This window comes from Corvus cornix, chromosome Z (assembly GCF_000738735.6).
Source record: "Corvus cornix cornix isolate S_Up_H32 chromosome Z, ASM73873v5, whole genome shotgun sequence".
Lineage (NCBI taxonomy): Eukaryota > Metazoa > Chordata > Aves > Passeriformes > Corvidae > Corvus > Corvus cornix.
Window position 1 is genome coordinate 44,881,951 of NC_046357.1, and position 22,757 is coordinate 44,904,707.

Sequence of the window (22,757 nt, forward strand, 5' to 3'; positions counted from 1 at the left end):
CGTTACCATCTGCACCTGCAGGATTCCAGTCCTGTTTTCCTTTCTGCAGAAACACGTCCCAAAGGCATAGGGAGGGAAATGTGTACGTGCTCCTCTGCCCCCAAGGACCTACATCCCAGGCAGCTGGTGATCAGTTGGTAATATCCCCTTGGAAAGTCCCTTTTTTGACAGTTCACACTGCCAAGAACTTAGGGAGTTGGCTTGATTTCTCTTCAGAAATCTTGGATAATACAGAGTCTTGGAGCACACAAGAGAACAGTCCTATCACCCTTTTCTTCCAGAAAGAAAACAGGTTTCCAGCAGGAGACAGTTTAATACAAACCCTATCCAGCTCACCACAGCAAAGTCACATCCCTTACCCAGGCCAGCAGGATACACTGATTTGCCAGAGTCAACACCAACAGTAGGCAAGACATGCCTGACAGCTGAATTTCTGAGTTTTCCACATACCCCACAAGAACCAGGGAAACAAAGCAATTTTGCTGTTGAACTGTTGCTGCTATACAGATGAATCCCCTGAATAATGGAGTGGGCTGGAGAATGAATGACAGGCAGAATAGCCTAAAACCATTTTATTCAGAGCAGAAGGCATTTGATGACATCTGACAAAAAGAGAAGAGCAAGGAACTTCCCTACAAGAAACATTAATTCTACTGCAGTCTCTTCAGCACACTTGATTCTGAAAGACTGGGCTAGTTTGGCCAAGTCACCAAATATTATTTGGAATCCAACTGCACTCCTTATCACCAGCACCCAGACCCAAGAAGTAAGCAAAAAGTCTGTGGAATTAACTGCCAAAGCTAAATTCTGGGGAGTCCTGCTTATGTGCTGATCTTACCACAAACTGGCTTCAAGACTGTCTAAATATGCCAGTAGCTGTTGTCAGCTTTCCAGTGACAACTCCAAATGTGATTTTTATTCCCCTAAGGGTGATCCTCCTAGAATTTTCAAAATTACCTGAGCTATCTCTAAGTTAATTAGATGGAAAAAGATTTTTCAAGAAGTTTAAGGGCTTAAAATAGATCCCAAATGCCAAAAATGTCAACTAATTAAAAGATATTTTTAATTTAAAGTGAGAACTATTCACTAGAAGTCTGTCAATATGCACTCTGAGCCACTGCGCCATGCCACTTCTGTTCTCATTAACCAAGTTGATAAGCACATTTTATACATCAAAATGAGCAGAAACCTGGGCCTTACAAATGTATCACTCCAGAAAACCGAACAGGCAGCAGGATAGGGGTGTTCAGAGTGCCCATCAAAAATGTTGTTACAAGGTCTCATTTTCAGAAAGTGAATGGGCACTTCTTCAGTCTAGGCTGGTTCCTCTTTTAAAGCATTTCAAATTTCAAAGAACTCCCCAAAAGTGTGGCTGCTGCTCTGCTTCCTCAGAGCCATGGTTCACCAGAGATTCAGAGGGGACTCACGGATTTAAGAATCAGAGAGGAAGAAGAAGCTTTCATTGGCAATAATGTACATAAGAGGAAGCTAGTATGTCTCTGTTAGACTTTTTAAAATTAAACAAGGCCAGGAATTGAAACAGAAGAGTGCAAGTGAAAGTACAGGTTGTAAGATAGCGATGGGAAGCATCGTGGAGACTGGGAACATCAAATAGATGCAGGAGAGCTCAGGCACCTATCAAATGAAAGAACAGCATCTAAATAGTTCTCACTCTAAATTAAAAATATCTTTTAATTAGTTGACATTTTTGGCATTTTGGGATCTATTTTAAGCCCTTAAACTTCTTGAAAAATCTTTTTCCATCTAGTTAGCTTAGAGGTAGCTCAGGTAATTTTGAAATTTCTAGGAGGATCACCCTTAGAGGAAAACAGGTTCTTTAGGGCTGCTCTTCAGATCTAACTAAATGATCCAAATGGGTGGTTTGATTAAGCTACTTTCCGCTGATACACTGACCAGTGTGTTCAGTATATTCACTGCTTTCACAACAGAAAAATACAGAATTGTCATAAATAGTTTCACCGTTGTTGATCTTAAAGGCCTTTTCCAACCTACATGAATATATGACTCTATGAAAATGCTGACAATACTCAAGTAGATGGAAAAGTCAGACCATAACTTTAGCTCAATTTCTCTTTTTAATGATAGCAACCAGCAGCAGGAACAAGGAACAATGAAGAACTGGATCAGTCTCTGCTCAGCGAAGCCATGACAGAACAATGCTGCTGGGAACATGCCCTGGTGTGCCCCTGTCTCAGCCACACATTGTGAACAGTTGAAACAACATGGTGTTGAGGCCTGAATGTGTTTGAACTCCTGTGGCTGCATTTCCTATTCATGCACCTGGTCCTCCAGACCTTCCTTGGTATTTTGGCCATAGTCATCCTCTCCTCAGTGCGAGCAAGCTGAGCCACTGACACATGTCTTGAAAATATAGGGACAGTCAGAACATCAAACCATGGCACAAATCACAATGGTTTGTTCACCTTGCACACACTTGGTTTTAAAATCAGGTTAAATGACTCTGTGGGTTCCCACACCAGCATGTGGGTTCTCAAGAGCATTGCCAGCAAAAACCTCTGCTTGCACTCACTCTTGGGGCAGGGTAGCAGCTAATAGAGAACTCTAAAATTGGAAATAAATGACCTATTTCTGAGGAAAGCTGATAGAATAATATTTAAAGGTTTGAGATTGGCTTCACACTGTCTTTCTTACAAGGCTACAAGAGTACAGTGATACACTCCTAACAGAACAGCATTAGAGAGACAAAAGGTCTCTACAAACTGACTGACTTTAACAAAAGCAATCTTTCATTCTTTACTTGTGTGAAAATGGCGAGCTTTATTAGTATATGTACATCTATTTAATTAGTATGCCAGTAGAATTAGGCTCAGGATGCTAATACAGGTGTACATTTCACCTGATTCCTGTGTCTGGTCTGTCATCTTCCTGAAGCCTGCCCTAGAAGAGCACTTCTTTTAAAAAAAAGGAACTTCTTAAAAGTGAAGGTTTTTCAAAGATGGGTAGATCTGGTTTGTGTACTAGCAGTTCTGTTAGGGAATTCTTCTCAACTGGCACTACTAAACTTGCTCCACATTTAAGGAGACACAGAAATAGGGCACTCCAAGCATGTATACAGATGGAGCTGTATTTTTCCCTAGAGTGCTGGGGAAAAAGTGGCTGTACTAAGCTCAACTCAGACCATGCTGTTGTAGCTGTCCCAGACAACGAGGCACAAGACATCCACTTGAATTCTTGGGTTTAATGGATAAAAAATAACATCTCTCTTGTCAAGTATCACTCTCTGAGAAGAACTGTTAGGAAGGAAGCTGCATATGTCCTCAGGTACATTTGCATCCAGGCCCAGTCAACAGTTGTACCTACGTAGTTACTCAGTGATTGAAGCAGTGGTGTTTGTGGTTTTGGTGGTGTTTATTTATTGGCTTGGTTGGTTTTGTTTGCCTGTTTGTTTTAGGGGGTGTGCGTGTCTGTGTGTATAAGTGAGTCTAACCCTAACAAGTTGCCAGTTTAAAGATAATTTACAATTACCACAGCAGGAGGCTTTTTTTTTTTTCAATTTTGTTAAAGTGGTAAACTTTAGCAGCTAGAAAGGGAATAAATGAGACAGATATAAGCCACCCTTCCCTGCCAGTACTACATCCACTGCACCCTTAAAAACTTTTCCTGATTCATGCAGAAATTATACAAACAGATGTTACATAAAGGAACACAAAAACATGTAGAATAAAGCTGGTAAAACATGGGGAACCCTTCCCTTCCAAAGTACACGTGGTGATGTGAATTTAGTAATTTACACACAAAGCTTTCTGCTCTTCTTCCCTTTTAAACCCAGAAACAAGGGATAATAGGAAAATTATGATGCCCAGAGCCCCGAAAAAAATCAACGGAATCAACAGATTCTGAGGTAAAAAAAATTGAGAGCTTTGGAAGCATTCTTTCTCCCGGATCATGATTCATCTCTTTAGTCAATTAGATAAAGACGGAAAGAAAATTCCAAAATGAACAGGATACACTTTCGTGATTCAGTAGCACATACCAAAGTTTTCCCTAGAGCTTGTGAACGTCTTTTAAAGCAATATTCCTAACCTTTCTAAAGATGTAGATATGTTTTGGAGGAAATCTGATTTATTTTAAATACAATATTGTTTTTCTCTGTTATTAATAAGGGATTAAATAAATCGTTCTCTGACAGTACAGTATCTAGGGAAAACTTTCACTTTCACACAACATTGTATGTTAGTCTCACATTAAACAATGCAGCACTTGAGTCTTGTCACACTTCAGTATTTTAATAACATTTCTCAGGAATTATTCTGAAGATACAGCTCTCTTTTCTCCCATAAATCCAGTATCTTATTGTCATCAAATAAACAAAAAGTGAACTCTAAACTCTCACTAATTATAAACCTAAATAAAATTATCTATTTTTAAACTTAAGGATGGCATGATTTACAGTTGTAACAGATTTAATGAAGGTTATTCACCACCAAAAATAACAATTTAGGTTGACAATGCAGAATTGTAACATAAAAAAAGTATCCTCTTTTTTAAAATTTTGTCATACTACCCTAAAAGCCAAGCACTGTGAATGTAATTACTTGGGAAACAAGCCTGCAGTAGCAGCTGAAATTACAGTTTCAACATACTGTGTTTGAGCAAAAACTGTAAAAAAGCCCGAAGATTGTCCAATGTAGAACAGAAAAAAGAAGAAACAAGAATTCTGTTTTACAGGTGAAAAACTTCAGCACTGAGGATTCACACTTGTTTTTCTGGATGGAGTGAGATACACCTGTGGTCTCCTGAAGTTATTGTGTGCAATGTGTATTTTTGAAAGCTTTGTACACATTTCAGTACTGAATAACCACAACTCTAACTTGATGACAGAAAATACTGGAAGGGCCTTTAGATGCAGTCTTAGTGAACATCTAGATTCCTCCAGTCAACTAAAATGACTATGATGACAAGTTACCATTAGGTTTTAAAAAAACCCAAAAATTCCCAATCTCACTCTCTGTAAAAACCTTTCCATTTGTTGTAATACGGGGATAGTTAATGTTACCAACTACAACTGGACATCTGCCATTTTCAGATGGCTGAGACAGAAACTATCCCTAACTGACTTCCCCCAAGAGGAAGACTGCAAGGTTTGCTTCCTCACTAAAGACTCACCGGCAGAATCATTCTCCAGGTCCCTCCCCATCAAGCTGTACTGTGAAATACATTCTTAGCAGCACAAGAATCCCAGATAGGACAGTCCACAGAGTTTGGACTCTGCTCAACTTCAAATGCTAATTTACTGAAGCAATGCACACCAAAGTCTTACATTTAGTTAAGCATATATGACTTAAAATTTTGGAGCTGTAGAAGAGAAAAAACACCATTTTGGCATATGGCTCAAAGAAAATATAAATTATAGATATAGCTGCATCTGCTGGCATTCATTCAGTGTTGCTGCTGTATTTCAAAATGAAACTTAATTTTATAGAATTATACTCTAGTCGCCTAGGTCAGCAGTCAATTTAAGAACATCCCTCTACAGGACTAATGCAATACTTAGGTAAGCCAGCATCATCATAAATAAACAGGCCAACTTTTTTTGCCCCCATAACTTCAATGCCAAGCCTATCCACATCAACTTCAATGGACTTGCTCCTTGTGGGTGGGAGTACTGGAAAGGACTTTTCCTCAATGAATTGCGAGTCCATAATTTCCTAGGGAATCTTCACTAAGTTTTGGCATTGAAATAAATACCAAAAAAAAAAAAAAAACAGCCTAAAAATGGGAAGCAAGCAATGAAAATTGTATCAAAATAACACAAAATTTAAGTTGAACTCTAGGCATCCAAGAAACAGGGTGCACATGAGAACAAAGATATACCCCTTCAGCACAGCCTGCTAGAAGAGACAGCTGCCATGGCTTTTCATTTTTTAAAGGGGGGAGGGAGGAAGAGAGAGATACCATTTTTGAACAATCCGCTTTATCCCACAACCAGAAATGTACTGCCGGTCAGTTGAAGTCAGAACTGCCTGAGAATCAGTACAGCAGCACATCAATGAGAGAAAAATCACACTGTGAATAGTAATAATAGGGACAGTTCTAGATGTTGCTTTATGTAGCTCTTCTTGTCTTGCTATAAATGGAGTATCAATAGCAGTTGCTAAATCAGCAAGTGTTTTCAGTAGCAAAAGTGAATTTTGCAGTTTAGAGAAGACAAACCAGGCATGAATCAAATTGTCTTATGATCAAAGTATACATCAAACTGTTCAGGGTTCTGCTGGCTGTACTTTTCATGCTGTAAGTCATACAATCCTGTACTCTTAACTTAGACAAAACTCTGGCTGAAGTCAACAGGACTTTTGAGTAATTTAAAAGAACTGCACACTCCCCTTCCTACAGAGGCTGCACATTCACAGTGAAGGGAAATAACCACCAGTTGCCACAAAAGCTATTTTTTACTGGCACTATTATAAGGTATCTATAAAGACGGCTAAAGTTACTTAAGAGCTCACCTGGGACCTGTACTCTTTGGATAGCTAGGAAAACTAATATAAAAAACAAGGTATCAGTTGTCAAAAGCCAATATCTGTATGTAACATTTTAAATTTCTGAAAACTTACTTTGTCAGAGGCTATGTCGGGGCAGCAAATGGACTGGCATTCAAATATAAAATGAAGATAAATCGATAAAAAACACTCAATACTGAGTGGTCAGAAATGCTTGCAATGAATACACTTAAATGAACACAATTTCAGCTGTAACTTCTGTTGTGTGCAGAGACATAAAAGCTACGAAATAACTTGTATTTCTTAGGAAAAAAAAAGTCACGTGCTTTAACAGATACTGATGTATACATACAACTTCTTTGGGTTCCTGAGGCTGTGGAGATCAGAAAATGTAATTGTGAAATTGAAATAAATCCCTGCCAGATAGGCAAAACCTCTGCAAAACACTTACACAGCATGAATACAAATTGACATACCAGAGCTATGAGACAATGCTAGAATCAGAGAATATCATTACAACGTTGAACTGTTAATCAGCGCTCATAATAAAACAACATGTTTATTTCATAGGTAAAATCACAACTAGGGGAATATGCTCTATCTTTTCTAACATTAGGCTGGTACTTATTGCCGTAATGTACATCTTCTGGGACCTGACAGGCACTTCATCTTAAGATAAAAACCTAACTTCAGCATGATGACTGCTCTTTACGGCTAATGATTAATGTTATCAGGAACTCAAACACACTGGTATACCCACAATAGCTGCCGGCCCGCTCACCTCGGTAATAATTTCAATAACTTTTTTGGAAGAGACACCAGTGTTTCAAAAAAGTTTACACTGCAGTGGTCTTCAGCAGAGGCCAAATAAAAAAGAAAATATTTAGAACTCATGCTTTGCTGTTACAGAGGAATCTAAAAATAGAAATACTTGGAACAAAGATACAGGGGATTTTCTGTTCAAAAAGGGGAGTCCAGGAAAAACTGAGATCGCCATGAAAAAAACATGCTGATTAAAAAATAATTACGTCACAGGTTTCTCAGGATCTTGCTGAACCCCCTCCACACGTCCCCTCCATCCCCACAACCGGGCCGTCTCCCATGCACAGCGGCCCCCCCCAGGGACGGCAGCGGAGACGCCCGGCGCCCCCGGCCACAGCCGAGGCGGGGGCAGAGCCGCCCCCGACCCGCGGACATCGGGGGGATGCGCGCACAGACCCGGCTTTCTGTGCCCGCCCCCCCGCTCCGTCCGGCAGCTCCCGGCGGTCCGCGCCGCCCCCCACCCGGGCCATGCACGCCGGGGGCTCCCGCGGGGCTGGCGGGCACACCGCGCGCGGCTGCCGATGGCGAGGGCAGAAATTTCCCCCTTCGGCATCCCCTCTTTCCTCCTGGCCTCTTCCCTTCCCCTCCGCGCATCTGCATTCTCCCTTCCTCTCGTCCTCGCTCCCTCCCCGCGATTCCATCTTCCCTCCTCGCTTTTCCCCTGCCCTTCCTCGCACCTCTGCCGACACCCCCTGACCTCCCCCGCCTCGCCCTGCCTAGTCCGCTTTCCCCTCTCCCGCCCGCAACCCTCCGCGGGCCAACTCGCCGGAACCGCAGCCACCGCCGCCTCCCTTCCCTCCGCACTGGAGCCGCGCTCTCACACACACACAGACACACACACACTCACACACAGGCGGGCAGACAGACAGCCAGGCAGACAGACAGACGGCCGCGCGTACACACGCGCATCCTGGCGCTCGGAGGTACCTATCCAAGCTGCTCCCGCTCCTCCGGCTCGCAGCGTGCGCTGCCAGCTCCGCGCGCAGCTCTGGCACGTCGGATCCCCCTTCCTCCTCCTCCTCTTCCTCCTCCTCTTCCTCCTCCCCCCACTTCCCTCCCCGCCCGCCCCCTTCGCCGACGCCGAAAGAGGGGGGCAAAGCCGCCGCCCGCCGTCCTGCCCCGCCCCGCCTCGTCCCGTCGCGCCCGTCCCGTCCCGCGGGGCGAAGCGCTCCGTGCGGAGGCTCCGCGACCGCCCCCGCAGCCCCCGCCCTGTCGCGCTCGGGTTACCCTCCGCCTGCGAGCCTCTCCTGTTACGATGCCCGCGGCGGGAGGGGAGGGAGCCGGGCCCGGGGGGGCCGAGCCCCGTCGAGAAGGGAAGGAACGCGGCCCCGCGGCTCGCCTCCGAGGAGCGCGCAGCGTGGGAGCTCCACTCCGCCGGCATCTCCGGGGCTTTCCAAGCCGCGGGTATCGGGCTGTTTTCTTTTTGTTTGGTTTTGGTTTGATTTTCTTTCTTTTCCCGCTTTATTGGTGTGGTTTGGCTTTTTTTTTTTTTTTTTTTTTCAATAGACAGTACGACTGTCCTGGGCTTCTTCAATATCGCCTTGAACCCAAATATGCTTGCAAAGATTCCCATTGGCCTGCTATCCTTCCTATGAAGAAGCTCTGCCTTTTATTTTTGGTTTCAATACAAACTTAATTATCCCCTCAGCTCCTGTGCTGGAGATGAGGAACAACTAACCCTTTCTTGCAGCTCGATATGGGGAACAGTTAACCCTCTCTTAGAGCTGCTCATGGGTTTGTAGATCTCCACTGTAATCACTGGACATCATACACTTCCTGGCTGAAGAGCTGTAGGTTGCTCATGGGGACCTTTGTCCACAGACTGTTCTGTACTTCTTACCATCCTTGATGCACTCTTGAGCATGACCCTGATCTAATAGATCTAATTTTGAGTTGAAGAAATACGCAGGATGTAAGATGTGATCAAACCATGCCTTCATAGAGTGGCAGAATTATGTTTTTTCTTGACAATACTTCATGAGGATCTTTTGAGCACAGGACGTGATGTTTCTATGGAATGGCCTGTCATAACCCTGAGATTTTACTTACGCCAGCTCAGAGCCCACCATTTTTAATGGCTGTTTATCCATGTGTGTCATTTTACATTCGCCTATACTGGATTTCTTATATTGCACATTCAGTCTCATAATGTCCAGGTATAGTTCTTCACAATGTTTCCTCTTATTACTGCCAAATGAGTACCACTGATGAACTTTTCTGTTTGACTCCCTTCCCAGGTAAGGCATGAGCACACTGAGCAGCACACATTGCAACATTGACTCTTGCAGAACTCTACACCATCCAGCACCTCCCTCCATTGTGAGAACTGGTGATTTGTTCCTGTACTTTGAATTTTATCTTCTAAGCAATTACTGAGCTATACCAGGGCTTTCCCTCTTGTTGTTTTCTCTGCTTAGTCTCCTTAAAAGCCTTTGTCAAGAACCTTTTAGACACCCAGTCTGATACGGAAATTAGATCACCCTTATCCACGTTTTTGTTGACCTTTTCAGAGACCACCAAAAGGTTTGTTTAAGGCAGGACTTTACAGCAGCAGTGTTGACTCTTCTCAGATAGATTGCATTAGGTGTCCTTTAGTTCTAACCCAATTAGCATCTCTGTATTTGGACAGTACAGGCACGAGGTTTGCAGCCCTCTAGCTCTCCAGTCTGTACTGAAGTTCAGTGTCACATTTTCTACCCTCCACTCTTCAGTCGCTAGTGTTTTAAATGGGAGGTTACATGCTGCTGTTGCTAATTCAGCTGCTGCACTCTCTATTGAGAACTCAAGGACACAGATGCTCGCACAGAGGCATGGTTGCTACCTGAGTGCTGTATGATAATGAAAATGGTTCATAGTAAAAGCTAATGGTATAAGGAAACTGAAGCATACATGTATAAGTGCGGACTGGTAAGCTGGTGCTATTAATGTAAGTAAGAAGCTATCTTAATAATCAACTACATATCTTTGCAAATGTATGTGTCTGAAAGCGCTCAAGAGTATGGTACAGACAAAACCCCACCAAGGTCTTTGACCCAGGGAACTGTCTGCCGTTCTTCCTACTGGAAGCCATCTGTTTTCTCTCTTTCAGACTTTGTTGTAAATTCTCTGGACCAAGGATGGGCTTTTTAATGAACATTTTTTACTTGACACTAGCATGGGGCACAGGAAGGAGGACGAGACATCAGCTCTGAACAGGGGTGTTTCAGCTGCGCCGCCTAGGAATGTCCCCAGGAATGTCTGCAATGCAGTTATCTGCCCAAAGACAGGACTCCTAGCCCTTGTCCTTCTAGGATAAGGTGCTAGAACCACAGTACATCCCCATTCAGCCTATTTGCAGAGCAGGCAGGGAGCAAAGGAAAGCTGCACCTGTGCGTGGACATGCACTGCTGATCATGCACACCATCCTGCCCTGCAGGTGTAAGAGTCTGTACTCCCATAGATAGGCATGCTGCCCAAATGGCAATGTAGGGGTGTGGAGGAAAGAGGAAAAGGGGCATGGGGGTTACATCCTTTTTGTATGTTTCACAGGTTTGACCGTGTTTATTTGGTTTTTAGGAACCTCAGCTACTAAAACCAGAATAAGGCAGTTATCAGAAGGGCAGAAAAGAAATAAATCAGTGTTTTTTACTTGTGGGAACCTTCAGAACCATGCAGAAAGGTCCCATCCAGGCCTCAGAATCATAATTAAAATAAGCATTGTCAAGTCTTCTGCTTTCTAAAGGCCCCAAGTTTTGGACCGTGGGAATACTGGACTGTGGAGAAAAATCAGTGGAAACCAACAATGTTACACTGTTGAAGGGGGAATTTCAGAGCTCCTCTTCCTGGGTTCACACCCCTCTATGTTTTTGTTCCAACAATTACCTTCTGTCCCCTTCCTGCTTTCTGGACTCATACAAGATTGGACCGATGCATGTGACTGCAGCACAGATTTTCTTCTGTTAGGTAAAGCAGTATCACAAACGAGACTGATGCAGTTTGTTAATGCTCTGTAATTTTTTTACAGCATTAGAGAGAGCTTCAGGTAAGGGGAAGGAGCAATTAATCTTTGCCAGAGTGCAGCCTTCCCTTATTTTCACTGTAATGTTAAAATACCTTTACTTAAATAATGAATTGCAAGATTAATTGATATTGTCCTAAAAACTCTGAAAGGAGGAAGAATATAAAGATAGCAGCATTAACCAAATATTTGCCAAGAAAAATAGTTATTTTTAAGACTCATATGACAGTTCCTCACTTGTCATTCTATTTCAGGCCTGCTTTATGTGTTTGTGAACTGAAAAGGTATTATCTCCAGTATCACCTCATTTCCCCTCCAATGACTGATGAATTTACATCCCAAGACTGTGCTGAACATGTTGGAAAAATTGACAAAAACAGATCCTGAGATTAGTAGGAGCCTTGGAGAACATCAAGGAACTGCTACTGTGTATCTGAACTTCTGCTTGCAGGGGACTGCAAAACTGAGGATGTTTTTCTGTGTATGCTGCCTGTGGACATGAGGACTAGTGCCACTGAAGCCAGTGGTAACAGCAGATGCTCAGCATCTCTGGCAACTGGGCCACATGCTTATGTGAGACCTTGTTATTATACAAAAAGGCTCTTATTCCTACTCTTTTTTATCTCTGCCATATAAGCTGACCTAGTTTACAATCTGCCTCTGTACAGATGTGTGCTCTTCCATGGGCAGAAAGAGGGTGGAACCATTGCCAACAAAGAGTGCCTGGAGTTAGAACGAGAAGAGACACAGGGCAACTCAGGATGGGGAGATAAAGAGAAGGAAATGAAAGACAAAGATGTTTGGAGGAAAGGAGAGAGAAATAGGGAGAGAAAGGAGTGAAGCTGTATCTGCTGCTCCTGCTTTATCCAGGAGACATAGGAGTTACTCAGAGTCTTTGCTTTGGGACCCTGTCAGTATATGGGAGCCTGGTTTCAGTGAGGCACAGTTTTTTATTGTTATGCAGTGAACTTTCAAATGGAGAATAATTCAAAGAGGATACTTCTTCCTGTTAGAATTTTTTCAGGCTGCTGTTTACAGCCCAGCACACTATTCTTGTTCTCTGTGAGCTCTAAAATATCCTGAGACCAATGCAGAATAAAGAAAGGAAGGAAAATACTGTGATAATGATGCTGAATCTGCCAGGCACTTTTATATCATGTATTAAATGAAATGCAGTCCTGAAAGGTGATGTTTGATATGGTAGCCTCCACACTGAATTCTACTGAATATGAAAAATGAGTTTTGCTTGGGATGCAGATTTTTTAAGGGTCTTAGACTGGCTGTCAGAAATTTTGTGATTAAATTAATTTTCCTTTTCTTGTGGTTCTGGTTATTTCTCTGACTGCAGGAAAACATGCAGATGAGCTGGATGAGGGAATGCACCAGCTTTTAATAATATGTGTGAGATGAAAATGGTACTTCAGTGTATTCTCTGTGCATTTATAAAGCTAATGAATGCAGAGATCCATCAGTCAGTCAGCAGAAGAGCTGTAGGAAGTTTGGAGGTCACATTCATAAATGCTTTATATTCAGTGCAGGGATTAAATGTTGTGAATTACAGAGGCAGGGAGCTGCTGGTAGAAAACTGACTGGAGATCCCTGTTCTATTCCTGGCCTTGCTGTTGACTTGTGATGTGATTGAAGGCAAGTCACATTCCCTTATTTGTCTATATGAGTTGATGAATTTTAGGATAGGGACTGCCTGTTAGTGGGAGTTGGCAAAATGTAATAGGACCTCAGCTGTGGTTAGGGAGTTCAAATAGAAAAAGTTCATACATAGAATGAATTTAAAAATTCCTTTCTGAAGTTATTCACCTGACTAACAGGCTCATTTACACACATCTATTATGCGGTGGAATAGCTTGGCAAGATCTCTATCAGCCACTCACTACATGAGTAATCTCATTGGCTTAAATGTGACTCCTTGAGTGAGTAATGTTTTAGTACTGGCTCCATAAACTGTCTGAGTCACCATCAGCTTACAAACTACGTGTGCAACCTTGCAAGCACTTACCACACAGTATAGTGTGTTTTACTGCAAGCAGTTATGTCACAGGGGTAATACCCAGTAGTAACTTCACACCCATGTGAAGAGGTTACTCTGTTCTGCAGTTGAAAAACCAGCCAAGTTTCATTGGCATCATGTTCTATTCGATTCACGGGAACTGTTAGTTTCCCTTCACAAGAAATCCAAAGAAGTATTCAGTACCTGAGATATTGTAAGGAAAAAAATCTATTTTATTGCAGCTTGCAGGAATGCCACTGCATAACCAACTCACGATCTCCCTCCTTGTGGAAAATGCAGTCATTTTGAATCTGGAGCTGTAAAGTTTCACTTAAAAGTTCTTTACTGTCTTGCTCTAGCTAATGTTTCTGCTTTGATTACTCCTGCCTTATCTTTGTCTCATTGTACTCTCTTCCACAATAGCCCCTGTTTCTTTCCCCTATTGTGACTCCTTTCAGTCTGCTCCTTTTCCTAAGGATAGGAAAAAAATCCCATTCAGTAGTAACTCTCTTTTATTCTACAAACCCTTCTTTCAAGTCTGCTTCATCAATAACACCAACACAAGGCAGTCCTGAAAGATGTCCCAGCTTGCCTGATTGAGCCTGATCATCCTTAGGGGCAGGAAGTGTATCTCTGTATATTTTTCGAATTACTGTCTGCATAGGAGGAGCCTTATAAACATAGCACTACTTGTTACCACAGCATTACATATTCCACTTTTATACCAACTGGTGGAGCATGATAAACATGGACTACAGTACTTCAACAATTGTGTACAGTTGCACACTGTTCCTGAAACAGAACAGGCATAGCAAAAAAGATTTAAAGAGCAGTCATTATTTTAGAAATAGGGAACCTCTGTAACTCTTCTATACAATACTTGAATAGCATATTCTCACAAAAAGCATTTGTTTGTGAACTAAAGAGCTTGATCCAAAGCCCAATGGAGACTCTTCCAATGCATTCAATAAGCTTTGGATTAAGTCCTTCCTGAGGAACAGATGCAGGCTTTTATTCACGACCAGTGGAACAATAAAACTGACAAGACAAAGAATAAAGTTGTCTGCAGAGAATAAAACAGTGTTGTCCTGCATTAGGCTCTATAGTTAAAAGAAAGTCCTGTGGAGTTGGTCAAATTGTTTGTGTAGGCAATTCACAAAATGTACAGTCCAGAAATGTTTAAGTATCTACACATAAACACCTATACATAGTGTATTTCATTGATTATTCATCTTTATAGTATTTGCAAAAACTGAGTTATAAATATAACTATAAATTCCAGTAGGTCAAGCACAGACAACACAGAAATAATTTGTTGCCATTATTGATCAAATCTGTGATGGAAGAAGGAGCTGGAAGGTTTTTTATGCCATAGCTCTTACAGGGATCCAAAGTGTTTACTGAGACCTGGACTAGAGAATGGCTTTCTTTTAGTAAGTTTATCTCATTCAACATAGTGATTTCTTATCTGGCCCCTGATGTTATCAAAATGCAAGCAATAATGGGTGCTGATGTGCAGAGACCTCTCCTGGCCCTGCAGGAAAATCTGGGGCCAGAGGCACCCCAGGAAAAAGAGTCTGATAAGGGAGATAAGCAACTGTGGGAGACACAGGAGAGTGGAGTAAAGTAAAAGTGACAGCAAACAAGAGGAACAGTTAGCAGAAACTAAGCTTTAGCAGAAACTAAGCAGAGTGGGAACCTGGGACTTGCGACAGAGGAAAAATATGAAGAGAATGTAATCAGAGGCTTTCAATAGGCCTGTGTAGATCTTGTGAAGAAATCTAGTGATAGAGAAAGAGTGAAATGTATGTTTTTGAAACACCTGCATGAATTTATGCAGAAAGTAGAAACTGGAAAAGAAGCCTGATTAGAATCGATTGCAGTCATAGCAAAAAAAGACCTTCATAATGAACATGTGGAGAAAGACAGGTGGATTTTGAAAGAACTGAGGAATTGTGAGTGTCTGGGGCAAGAAAGTGTGATGAGCAGGAAAGGACATTACACAAAACTTTAAGCAGGAAAGAAAAAAAAGAAACAAAAGCTGACAACTAAGCTACTTCTATAATTATTAAAAATAGTAACATTTAAACTTTACCTGCTCATATTGAAATGTTCCTAGCTTTTTCAGCTCACAAGTAGCAGCCTCCAAAACAGGTCAGTTTTCTTAAATTCTGTACATCTAATTACTAGACAAAGCCAACACAGTGGTTACTTCTGTTCCATACATTAACTAAATGCAGAAAGGCACATTTTGTCATGACATCTTTTCCTGGAGCATTACCACAGATGTCCTCTGACAATAACGGAGAAGAGAAATCCTTCTGCCTTCGCTTTTACTCCTACATGGGGAACTGTGTCAGGCTCCAGTGACTGAAATCCCTACTACACAGAATATCAGGGCCCTCTTGCCATACTCCTAACATTCTCACCTTTATGTTGCTACTGTCTTGGTGAATGGTCCTGCAAATTCTCGGTATCTCTCAATCTTCTGAGTTTTGCACGTTGAAGTGCTAATCTTCAGCCTTAAGCTACCTTCTCAACACACTTTACCAAGCCCTGGAAAGACAAAATGCTGAATGCTTATTCTTTCTAGCACTATTGCAATGGTGTTAAATGCCTCCAACTGGAATGTGTTGTCTGCTGCAGAGTGGATGGCAACACTTGAAGTGGCTGAGGAAACCAAGACTGCCTGAAGGTTCTCAGAAAGTCAGAGACAAGTGGATAATATTTCAAAGAAGTGGATAATAGTTTCAAAGAAGAAATTATCATGACAAGAATGTGGTTTTTTCCCCTCAAATAACAGTATCACAGTTTCCTAAAGATGTGTCCTTTTCTTGAATTAGAAAGGGAACAGGCCCAATGACCAAACCTATGGCCAGCTGAAGGACTGGCTGTCCCTGCAACAAGCTGAAGTCTTAGCTTCACTGTATTTTCTGATCATCAGAAGTGCAATCAGGCAAAATGAAGCTATAATAAGATGATACAAGAACCTGATAATAGGTCTGCTGATTAAATATACACAGTATTCTGTATGGAAATCCAACTCTGCACTACAAAAGTGATGTGCATTTTAATGTCTAACTCACTGTTGGAGCAGGCAATCTTATTTGTCTTGGATGTGGAGGTAGGGGGTCGTGTTTTACACAGGTACCACTTGGCAGTGTTCTTACTCTGCTTAGACAGCTTCCATGCAGAGTCACAAGAATAAAACTACAATGCCAGGGGTCAAACATAATGCCTGATCACTTTGAATGACTGGTTTCCCTGACCAATGTTGCCTGCCTCCATGATGATACAAAGATGCTCTCGAGAGCAATTAGCAGAAATAACTGGAAATGAACTCTTAGCTGTGTGCTGTGACATGCGGTTCAGTAACTCAGATGAATCCTCCTCTCCATCACCCAGCCCAGCTCTGATGACTTCAGCATGAGGTGGTGGGCTTCAGACAGGACAAGGGATGGGGAGTGCAGCCTGAGAAAGCAGGGATGAGACTGGGCAGGAGCCAGTTGGGAAAGAATCAGCTGCAGGAAATAAACTATTTTTGATGTTGGCTTCTACCTTGCCTCGGTGTTTTGCTGCATTTTGTGTCTGAATTTCAGCAGTACCTGTTCATGGTGGGCATAGTAGCCAGATATATCTGAAACTGCCTGAAGAGCCAGGAAGAAGGGGATATGAGGCCATGCAGGCTTTGAAAGATGACCAGGGATTTTTCCTGTCTGGCCTCACAATCTTCAGATACTTGTACTGTGCAGAAAAAGCATTTCCATTATAAACTGATCCAGAGTGATGAAAGTATCAAAGCCTCTGTCATTTTGAGTTATCTGGAAGGTTTTCATCCACAACACATTTATGGCAGCAGGGCAAGAGGGAGGATGAGGGGAAGGGGCATATCCTAGATCTGCTTGAATTTTTGTTTGCTTGTTTGTTTTTGAGCAGCTGCATAGTGAAATCAGTTATTTTTTTCCATAAATTTCTGGACTTACTTAGGTTCTTTGGTAATTTAATATTTCATAACACCAATGAAAAAGCAAATTAATGTTCTATATTTCTGATCAAATATATAACACCAAAATATTAGTATTCTTTTCACTGCAAGACAAATTCTTTCAGCCTACTGCTGATCTTTTTTAAGGTCCTAAAGGTTTTGTTGACATTAGAAGTTGTTCACCAAGATGATCTCTCAATCTCCTGTACAGCAGTATAGCAGAAAACCCAAATGTTGTGTATGTACATCTTCTTCCTTGTTGCCAGTCAATTCCTAACATTCCTTGTTAGCAGCAATGATGGTGGAAAAATAAAGACAACCAGCTGCAGTTTATGTTACTCCCACACACATACACTTTTTGAGCAAAAGCTGCATAAAATAAATAAAGTAATAAAGTACACGGTATTCTGAACGCGCACTCTAAAGAGAGCTGCAGGCATAACAGGATGTATTTTAAATGCAACAATGAAGAGGCAGCATTTGCTATTTAGAAAAGAAGGGAGAAACATAAAAAACCCTCCAAGATTACGTACAAACTTTGGCTTGTTCAACAATAGGTCCAATTTGGCTAGTTCAGAGCATGTTACATGGAGTGGCTCTTAAGGAGGACTACAAGTTTCTCCTCTGGTCAGGGAGAGTATTCCAAGTGTAGCATTTGTTTACTGATGTTTACTGATCCATATCCTGTCTTCACTGATTGTGAATGTCATTGCCTATTCGATGTAAGAATTTTCTACACTTTATTGAAAGCTACACAAATTGCCATTAGCTTGAACCCTACAGTCAATAGCACAGTCAGGATCTAAGTGTAGCTTGTTGTTTCTTTGTTAATAGTTTGTTAAAGGGAAGGGAACTTTATGATGGCCCAGGTCTCCCCTTGGAGTAAGTTGGTTGTTGAAAATAAAGATATGAGGATTTCTCTTTCCTGTTTCTATCAATTGAAAATATTATTGAAACAATACTGCAACTAGGTCTGCATAGATTATTTTTGGAGTTGATCTTGAACTGATAGTTTTCTTATATGAAAATAGCATTGCCCATTTGACATACTTTGGACGTCTCTCTCAGCAAATGCAAACTTGGAAGAGTTTATAAACAACTGCTCCATATAATCCTTGCCTCAAACACCAGGATCGTCCCTTCCACAAATTGTTAGCACTTTATTAAAGAAAATTTCAGCTCTTTATAATTTGCTGTGACTAAATTAATCTTTTTTCCATGCGGGTTAGGATACTCTCAAGGACTTTATTGACTTTCCTGTGCTGGCATTTTGCTGATTCTGCTCACGCTACATTAGTAGCAACACTGAGTCAGCCTCCCTCTTCCAAAATTATGTCATTAAACCTCTTCCTTCAGTGGGGGGTCTTTATAAAAAAAACGAGACCTCTTTTTTAAAACCAAGGAGGAAACAACACTAAGTCAGATTTTGTTCTGTGTGATGTTATGGTCCCAAGCATTGGAAGTACTGTGCTATTAAAACAAATGGCATTCCACAGTCACTGAACATTTTTCCCCTCTTCCTTAAGTATGACCTTAACTTAAGGTAGAGAAAGTTACGGGCTGATTAAACTCCAGCTGAGAGCTTTCCCAGCAGCCCTAAAGGTCCTGCTTGTGACATTACAGCTGCCACAAAGTGATACTGCATTGAGCAGAGCACTGATAGCATCCAGGGCACAATGTCTGGGAATGCCTGTGCAAGTCCATGCTCCAGCTGCAATCAGAATGATTTAAATATCTGATTTAACCATAACATGAAGGTTTCATTTTGACTTCATTGCACTATCAATTTGAACCTTAATTTTATTGCTTGTATTATAAATTATTTCCCTAATGAAAAGTAGTTTCTTATTGACTGGTGTCTCTGAGGATGTGTTGACTTGCTGCTTTATAGATTTAACCTTAAATTTGGTCATTGTTTTTGATACCCAAGAGTGAATACCAATTTTGATACCCAATTTGGTATTGTGTTGTCCATTCTAAATTGTAAACTACATGTTGCCAGATTTGTATTTTTTATTAGTAGATCTGTTTTGTTTTGGTATTATTTAAGCACCATCTTGTTCCAGCACTGTTTGAATTTTATCAGCACCATAGGAAATATAAAAATGAAGCCTGTAGGAAATCAGGATTTTGGGAAAATATTTTTTTTTTTAGTTAGTAAAAGGAAGAAGTAAATATTATAAGAAAAATCAAAATGTGTTATGTGTTTCCATTTTCCTCATTCAAAAAAAGGAGTTATGCAGATGCTGGCTTTAGTTGATTATTTATCATGGCCTTTAAAATCTTAAAGGTAGCTCATGTGAGCTTCTCACACTAGTTTTTACCCATAGACCAGAAGAAGACACAAATTTGCTGCGTTTTATTTTTAAATGCTTCTCTAAATAAAGGGCTAGGTATTGGGCGAAATTTAACTAACTGTAATTAAAAAAGCCCAAACAACAACTCTACTGTTGTAGCAGATGTATGAAATATGCTTCATCAGTTTCATATGAACCTATTTAAGAGCCTTCATTGCTATTTTAATTTAATTTAAAGATGTGTGAAAGATTTAAATAAACTTAGGCATTAATATGGGCTATGTATACTCAAATTTGCATCTTTATTTAAAAATGTCTTGTCTATAGTGTAAAATTTTTGGAGACACTTCTAGTTTTTAACATGGTTGTTTTTGTCTTCAGAAAAAAACTTCTTCAGGCTCAGCAATGTTGGTGACCGTGAAGATGAATATCTTGGCCCTACAGGAATTCACTTTCCATTCATTGCCTTTCCACTCTCTGTATCTTACTGTCAATTTCATTTGCTGCTGTTAAAAACAGATGGCTGCACATGATCACAGTGAGAACGACAAAGAAAAAGGAGTATTTCCGTCATGGCTTTTCCAGCAAAACAGTGTGTTTCCACATGCCACCCCACTACACCTGGCTACCAGATGAGTGCAGCACACTTGCCCTCATCATGTTGACAAGCTCCCTGCATGACAGCCTCCTTGCAGCTGAAGATGTGATGCACTCCACTGAGCATGGGGTCCATCAAGAATTATGTTTGAACACAGTGCAGAACCCTGTGCCTCCCACAAGGACACGGTGAGAGGAGACTTACCACTGTGCCCTCCTTGACTTCAGAACTTTCACAGGAGCATGGTCCCGGTGGGTCCCTCAGCAGCACAGCCAATCCTCCTGCACCTACAAAACCAAAGACATTTATTGCCTATGGGGGAATATGCATGGTTGAGAGGTTGCTTTGCTTTGATTAGATCCATTTCTACCCGCCACTCTCTGTCACCAGCCTGGTGTTTTGTCAGTGTTGTTAAAGAAAGCAGAAAGGCTACAAAATCTATGACTGACAAATATCTTTGTCAGCTGGAGACAGCTCTGTGTGCTGCAGAGAGGCAGCTACCTCTGGGGGAAAATGCAACATGTGCTTAGTGTTGACACAGCGTGCCATGGCTCAGGAAGAACGTACTCCATTTCAGACTGCTCAGTGGCCATCCCTGTCCCTAGGGTGATTCCCAGTGCCAGAGCTGCCTGAGTTCCTGATGGGGTGGTGGGATGGCCCTGACTGCCAGGTCCAGTCTTGTCACCCCCAAGCATCTCCCTAGACACTGGTTGCTCCTTGCTCACCGGTGTTGCTGTGCTGAAGGTGCGCCTGCGCTCGCACCATTCCCTGCATGAGCTTGTCCTGTCTTGGGGAGAAACCAGAGGACTCTTCATCACTTCTGTGTGTCCAAAGGACAGGGTAACTGAGAGCATCTAGACCCCTAACTAAGAGTATGTCATTAGAGAATGCTGTTCGTCATGCAGGCACAGGTAACTGACATGACCCACTGCTTATCGGGTCATGTCAGGTCACAAGCACAGCTCACAGGGCATGGTGTGGGCTGCCTGTTTGGGAGAACCTCTGCATATTTATTTCTACATCACGCTTAGGCCTTAAAGAAGGTAAGAACATATCTGCTGATTTCACCTTCAAGGACAATCCTGCTTAAGCGTAGCTAGCCACAGACAGCTGCTTGGTTGCTTTTGGAATTTCTGTAGCAACGGCAATAATTAAATAATGTTGGGTTAGAGTTAGATTAAATCAGTGAATATTTTCTAAAATGTGAAATTAAATTATAGGAGTTACATAATCTCCTCTATAGAGGAGCAAGATGTATAAGGATTTGTATATCATCTCCAGTAGCTCTGCTGCAGGTACACTGGGAGTACATTGAATAATGTTCTTTATGCTGCCACAGCACAGTGCAAGCCTACTAAGTTTGAAATGGGTCTGTCATGTAATAATCCATCTTGAAATGGCTCTGCAGCCCTTGGTCAATACAAGGATAGTTATTAATGCCCTCTGCTGTTACTTGAGTCTATGATATTGAGTGTGTCTCTTCAACCCACTGCTATTTGTGCATGCACCACAGTTGTGTTATTATTACTTATGCAAAAAGGATCTGTGCTTCAGATATGCCCTTTGCATATTTGTTGCTCCAGCAGACAGCGGCACATGCTAACAGTGTTAGCTTGAGCTGTAGTTAAGAGACTTTCACTACAGACCTGCATCTTTCCTCCTAACAATATTGGTTGGTTGCAGCTTCAGTTAGACTTCTTTTGCTCTGTGAGAAGAGTATAAAAAGTGCCGGTGGAACTTACGTGTCCATAAAAGTCCTGAAAATGCTTTTAACTTTTTCCAGCACAGGTTCTTTGGAGCTGGCCCTTCCTCTAGCTACCTGCTGAGCTACGGTGTCCATGTAGTTCACAGAGCCAATAGGTAGCCCTCAGGCAGGTTTGAGAACTGGATTAAAACCAATGTGAGTAGTAATGGAATTGAGACCTTTTTTCTTGTGTTCTCCACACTCTGAAAAAGCCCATGAAGTCAGAGCTCTAATCCTGTGACTTTAGCACAGGACTGATCCCTTCTTTGCATTCATCTCTATGCTCTACGGGGTTCCCATAGAGCATTGCTGCTTTGGAAGTGATGCTGCAGAAAAAACAACTAGTTTATTCTGCCCTGAGTTCTTTTTTTCTTATTTTATTTCCTTCCAGCTCTCTTTGATAGCTTTATTCATGCCAATCTCAGGCCAAAAGGATCCTTCTTTTTGGTGTATCTATATATAACATTTCAGCATAATGGGGCTTTCATTGTCTGCTGACATCTATATGCTCTCCTGCTATCCAAAACCAGATGTGAAATAGAGCTGTGTGGCTTTTTATACCATTTCACTAAAACTTCCCTTCATACCCAAGCCACTGTGCATCTTTTTCAGCAATGTATTTGGAATTGTGAAGTCTTTGCATGTTATCCTTGAATGGATGCCTCCTCATTACGTAGTAGCTGTTGGACTGGATCAGAGGATGGGAGCAGGTGGTGCTGAAGTACCTAAATCTGTATTATAAATACTTCCAGGGTTTGATGTCAGACTAGATTTAGTCCAATTCCTTGGAGTGAATGTTACCATACTGTCATAAGGAGTAATACTTG

General features: G+C 41.7%; 1 protein-coding gene across 7 annotated transcripts in view; it reads right to left on the reverse strand.

The window, feature by feature from the left end:
- The window catches only part of PALM2AKAP2 (PALM2 and AKAP2 fusion), a 267,420-nt gene that overhangs the window by 87,727 nt on the left and 156,936 nt on the right, over nucleotides 1-22,757 (reverse strand). For all 7 annotated transcript variants that reach the window (XM_010401306.3, XM_039567784.1, XM_039567787.1 and 4 more), the window contains one exon: nucleotides 20,391-20,473. In XM_010401306.3, coding sequence (XP_010399608.2) covers nucleotides 20,391-20,473 — 83 coding nt within the window. The remainder of the gene's footprint in view (nucleotides 1-20,390; nucleotides 20,474-22,757) is intronic.